The sequence below is a fragment of the Gorilla gorilla genome, chromosome 1 (genome assembly GCF_029281585.2).
Source record: "Gorilla gorilla gorilla isolate KB3781 chromosome 1, NHGRI_mGorGor1-v2.1_pri, whole genome shotgun sequence".
Classification (NCBI taxonomy): Eukaryota; Metazoa; Chordata; class Mammalia; order Primates; family Hominidae; genus Gorilla; species Gorilla gorilla.
Genome location: NC_073224.2, coordinates 226,296,631 through 226,302,630, shown reverse-complemented (window position 1 = coordinate 226,302,630; position 6,000 = coordinate 226,296,631). Strand labels below are relative to the sequence as shown.

At 49.7% G+C, this 6,000-nt stretch overlaps 1 protein-coding gene across 1 annotated transcript in view; it reads left to right on the top strand.

The window, feature by feature from the left end:
- Positions 1-1,156: 1,156 nt before the first annotated feature.
- The window catches only part of KAZN (kazrin, periplakin interacting protein), a 1,230,220-nt gene continuing 1,225,376 nt past the window's right edge, over positions 1,157-6,000 (top strand). The window contains exon 1 of the mRNA XM_055385098.2: positions 1,157-1,771. Within this exon, the coding sequence (XP_055241073.1) occupies positions 1,651-1,771 (121 nt within the window). The 5' untranslated portion in view covers positions 1,157-1,650. The remainder of the gene's footprint in view (positions 1,772-6,000) is intronic.

Below are 6,000 nucleotides of genomic sequence, written 5' to 3'. Positions count from 1 at the left end.
ACGGAGAAGAGCCTCATGCATGACAAGAAAAGGGATGCTCAATCACTTAAACTACCTGGAAGCAGCATTAACACAAGGTCAGACTTCCTTTGAACTCTTGGAACTACTTCAAGGCTCCTCTGCCTTGTCTTACCCATCCCAAGGAACCCTCAAAACATCACTAAGCTGCACGTGTTTGCTGGCCAAGGGCTGTAATGGAAAAAGGCCTGTTTGAGAGTCTTTCTGGCCCCTAGATCAGTTGTGAGTTTATCTTCTGTTGCTTAAATACAGAAGAGGCAAATGGCTTTTCTAAATCAAAGTTCTCCGGAGGGAAACAGACACGGGTGCTTTGACGGCTGCAGCTGAGCTCATTGTGGCACAGCCTCTCTCTCCCTGCACGTGTGTTGCTGCCTAGCGAGGTGATTGCCAGTGCCAATGTCGCAGCGGAATCCTCAAAGTACCCCAAATGCTGGCCCGAGATGATGCAGCCTCTCTGGAGTTAGCATCTTCATGATTAGCAGGTGGAATAGCAAAATAAACCCAGCACTGGCAGAAATAGCTGTTGGAATCATGCAAAAAGTACCCCCCTCCTCCTTTTCCAGAGAAGCGGCCCCTTTTGGTTTGGAGCAGGGGACAGATCCTTCTTCATACACAGTAGGGTTGGGTTGGCTAAGATGAAGTACTCAGATCTCTGTATCACCGGAGCGCCCTAGGGAATGTGTGGCATTTTCTCCTTTTCTCTTCTTGGTCTCTGGATTTTATTGCAGGCAGTCGGGTCTCCCGTGCCTGGCACTTCCTTGGCTGTGGGCAGGAAGAGGTTACAGCAGCCCTGGAGCCTGCTGGGCTGAGTTAGCGCTTCCCTCCGCATCCAGAATATCTCCCAGGAACTGCCCCCTTTGCATCGCCGCACCGGGGTGGCGGCGCGGGCTGGGGGCCGCTGCAGCAGGTCTCAGTCCCTCCCTGCTGCCCCGCGAGGAGTGGGGAGCGGCAGGGCCTAGGCGTCCGGAGTGGAGGAGAGCCGGAGACGCCTGCGGGTCCGGAGCTGCACCGCGCCCGTGCCGCTCGCCTCCCGCGCTCTCCCTTTGGCAGCAGCCGGACGCCTGGCGCGTGCAGGACCTGGGACCGCGGCGCTCGCGCGGGGACGCGGGAGCCCAGGGTCGGCGCTGCAGGCAGCGGGGCGGCGCCAGCAAGGCCAGCTCCCCGGGGACCCTGGGGCAGCCTCGCGCCCTGCCTGCCTCCCTGGACTGAGACGCCGCGGGGCCTGGGCAGCGCTTTGCCGGCAGCTGGTGCTGGAACGCAGCCGGGGTTGAGCTGCTCCCGGGGACCCTGCCCCTTCCAGGTGACCCCAGGAGAAGCAGCCCCGGGCCGGGGTCAAGTTCCAGCCACCCTTCCGGGTCAAGAAGCAACGACTCCTGGTTAGGGGGAAACTTAGATTTTTCTTTTGCGTGGAACTGCTGCTGTGCAAGATTTGCCAAGGCTTATAGGGTTTCATTTTTTACTTGACTGGTGTTTGAGAAAAACTGCAAGGAAAGGGTGGCGAAAGGAAGAAACACTATAAACTTTGGGGGCGGGGACATTTTCTTGGAAGTGACAAGTTGCCTCAGATCTGCAGTTCCTGGGCCAGCGACGGCATCCTTTGCTCTGACACTCCAAGGGTCTGGACGCTGCCACATGACCAACACCAAAGACCCCAAAAGAGCCATGGAATCCACGCTGGCGACATCCAATTCTGCCACAGGCCCCGTCACCTTCTCCCACGTCTTTGGTCAGCAGTGCCAACTTATGCAAGCAGGTAGGAATTGTGTCGTGTGTCATGTGCCCAGAGAATGGGAAGTGGAGCGTTATCCCGGGTCCCCAAAAACAGCGGTCTGTGTGTGTCTGTGTGTCTGTCAGTCTACCTCATCTCTTTCTTGATATAATTTGGGATGTTAAGACTTAACTAGCTAGTGAAATGTTTGCCTGGCATTTATCACTGTAAAAGATAAAGTTTTTAGGACTTGCCATGAGACAACGTGCTGCTTTTGCAATGAGTGAGGGGCCTTGTTTGTCCTTTGTCATCGATTTTCTCTGTGGCTAGCTGGGGGGTGAAGGAGGGTGCGTCAGGATGGATCTGATGATGCCATGCTGTGGCCATCTTCTGAGGCCAGGTGCCAGTCGTAGCCTGGTTGCCTTTGTCAGCTTGCCTCTCTCTGCTCCTAAGAGTTATGTTTAATCTATGCCCCACCAGCCCCTGCTGGAGTAACTTCAATGCTTATAAGTGTCTGCTCTGAGCAGCCTCTCCCAGGCTTTGACTTGGTTGTGGGGATTCCTCATTAGTCTGTGCTCGTGAATTTGTCTTCCAAATGGCTCACGTTTTATACAGAAGGGAAAGATTGTCATGGGCTGCGGGCCTTATAACCCATGCTAGCCATCTTGCTAGGATGCACATGTGGTCACAAAAAAAAAAAGGTGAGGATGGATGGCTTGGTGCAAATAGTCACCGTGCTCAAACTCACAAGTAGTGCTTGATACATGCTTATGATTGGGTTGGAGTCACATACGAAATAGGATGCCTGTTTCTCGACTTTTTTGGCGTTAATTCTCACTGGGAAAACAACCACACATTCCTCCAATGTTTTCCTGGGTGTTATAGGGTTAATTGTGCATTTTGGCTGTGAGTCTCAGGAAGATGGTGAGACGAGCACTGTATTAGGAGTCTGGGGGCCTGAGTCAGTGTTGATGCTTTCATTGGGTAGTTGCATGACCTTGGAAATTGCAGACTGCACCCCCCCTTCCTGGGGTATCTGTCCCCTGCTGCAAAACAAGAGAACTGGATTCAGGGCTGCTGGGTCCATCCAGGCCTGAGATTCTGTGAGCTCAGAGGAGCACAGCTTGGTGGAGAAGACACACTGGAGCTGGTTTCTAAAACTGGATGTGTCTGCACAGAAAGGCAGCTCGAGGAGTGGGTGAGTGAGGGCTCTGGAGCTGACTGCTGGGTTGGGGTCCCAGTTTCACTTATTAAAAACTGTGTGATCTCAGGCAAGTTACTTAGCCTCTGTATGCCTCAGTTTCCTCTTTTGTAAAATGGCGCTACTAGGCACTCCATAAGGTCATTGCAAAGATTAATTAAGTTAATATGTGAAAACATCCTTCTATGGGTCAGTCAAGGCGTCTCTGTTTGCAGGGAGGGGCATAGCTGCCTTTGGTAGTAGACGATGGAAGCATTGAACACACACCCTTTGCCACCCACTGCACTCCTAACTTGATTTTGGTTTGTCCAGAAGGTTGAAAATCTCCCACTCCATACATCTGTGGAATATTTTATCTGGAATGGATTAGGTAGGAGGGCTCAGAAGCTTTCCTGGACTGAGGGTCCCTTGCCTTGCCTTTCTACTTCTCTGAGGATCCTGTGGGAAGGCACATCGGATTTCTAAAGTACCTCCCCTGCAGCTTCATTCACTTTCTTTTAGAAGCACCCAGGCCTAAATCAGGCCATGAAATCCTCTGCCTCTTTTTTAAAAAAACATCCTTTATGTCAAGAGAGCAATGCAACCTGGGATAATAATGACCAGCAGTCTCCAGGGAGAACACTCTCCCTGAAGAAACGCAAAGAGGAATCATTAACCTTAAGTCAAAAGAGCTCACTCAATTAGGACGCGAAAGGGATGGAGACCAACACTGATACGTCTCCAACCAGCCATTTACAGTCCAGCAAGTATCACAAATGAGATCTTAAATGTATGTGAAAATGATTCGCAGACTCTAGGGGATTACAGCTGGGTGAATCACATATGTTCCCAAGTGAGAGGTAGCTACAGATCCCACGTACTCACTGAGTACCTACTATGTACTGTGTACAGTGCCAGGAACCACAGGATCTGGAGAGTAAGTTACGGCTCATACTCCTGGAGATGTTGGTCTCCCTGGTGTAAACATAAAGCATATTGAGGAAAAGAGAATTACACAAAATGTGACTTTTCAACGATACCATTTCCTGAACAACCCTTCTTATATGTTTTACATAAACTATCTCCTGTAATTTTCATAATTTTTTTATTTTTATTTTTTGAGACAGGGTCTTGCTTTGTCACCCAGGCTGCAGTGCAGTGGCATGATCATAGCTCACTGCAACCTCAACCTCCTAGGCTCAAGTGGTCCTCTCACCTCTGCCTCCTGCTACCTATGCTGGTCTAGGGCAGGGGTTGACAAAGGTTTTGTTTCTTTTGCAAAGAGCCAGATAATAAATATTGTTGGCTTTATAGTCTACAAGTTTTCGCTCATGACTACTTGGCTCTACCATTGTAGCACAAAAGCAGCCACAGACAAAGTGTATATGAATGGGCATGGCTGTGTGCCAATAGAACTTTATTTGCAAAAGCAAATGGTGGGCCAGGCTGTAGTGCAGTGGCATGATCATAGCTCACTGCAGCCTTGACCTCCTAGGCTCAAGCGATCCTCCCATCTCAATCTCTCAAGTAGCTGGGACCACAGGCATGTACCACCATTCCAGGTTAATTTTTTGATTTTTTTTGTAGAGATGAAGTCTCGTTATGTTGCCCAGGCTGGTCTTGAACTCCTGGGCTCAAGCGATCCTTCTGTCTCAGCCTCCCCAAATGCTGGGATTATAGGAGTGAGCAACCATGCCAGGCTCCTGTAATTTTTAAAAATCCTACCCAATTTCCATAGGCAAAGGAAATACACAGGGGTTGCCCACATGCCCACCTTCACACCATTTGGGAAGGAAAGCCTTGGTCTGATGCTCAGGCCTTTGCCTTTAACCTCTAAATTGCGTAGTCCCTGGTGACAACTGGGGCTAATCTTTTGTATCTGTAAGTATCTCATGTCTTAGGAGAAAAAGTTGATTTCCAGAAATGGAGCGGTAAGGATGCTTAAAGAGGTGGGGATGGGAGGGGGTTGAGCACTAAAGGGCGCCTAGGATTTAGTGGGGCAGCAGAGATAGGTTTCTTGGAGGCAGGGCAAAATTGGGCACAGATGAGACCAATAAAAGCTTTGACCCAATTAGCAGTAGTGGGAGCATGAAGGTCTGGCGGGGCCATGGGAAGAGCATGTGGTTCTTTCTCATTTAGTCCCAGTTTGGCTGTTGCTGGCTGTGTGAGCTTCAAACCAAAGGCTGGCAAGCTACATCCCTGGGGCCAAATCTGGCCCACTACTTGCTTTTGTAAATAAAGTTTTATTGGCACACAGCCATGCCCATTTATGTACATTTTGTCTGCGGCTGCTTTTGTGCTACAGTGGCAGAGTCAAGTAGTCATGAGTGAAACCATGTGAACCATAAAGCCAATAATACTTATTATCTGGCTCTTTGCAGAAAAAACAAAAACTTTGCTGACCCCTCCCCTAGACCAGCATAGGAAGCACAGAATGGGGTTAGACAGAATTTATGTGGCACAACATGAAAGGGATCAAGCCTGAGAGTGTGGCTCTGAAAGATGCTTATCTGCTGGTACCCTTGATGCTACATGGTGCTGTGGTTTTCTCATGTTCTCTTCCACCATCCACACATGAGGCCACACTCTCAGGCTCATACATGTATGTAGGGGTTGCTTCAGGAAGCTTTTAGAACAGATCTGAAAATCCTGGCAAGAACAGAGTTCTCAGCATGTGCCCAAATCTATAGCACCTGTGCTAGACAAACTCACATCTGCCTCATTTTCATGCCACCCTGCAGGGTGGATGGAGCATTCCCTAGTTAACCAGTGAGATTTCCATGTTGGCAGAGTTGGGATTTAAACTTCAGGCAGCCCAACCCCAAAGGCTGTGCTCAAAAAAGGCAATTCCACAGCTTCTGCAAAGGGTTTTTAAAAATGTGTCTTGTCTCGCTCAAGGATTTGGAGGAGAGAGCAGCATTTTGGATCTTGCAGTGGCTTTGATGCTGTTGCCCACCTTCCTCCCTCTCCAGGCCCTTCATCCCACTTAATAGTCCTGTGAGGAAGTTCATCCTCTTCTATTTCTAACCCCCCACCCAAATTTCTTTTACTTGCCTTTGCCCCTGCTATAGCCCAAAATGGTAGGTAAGAAGTG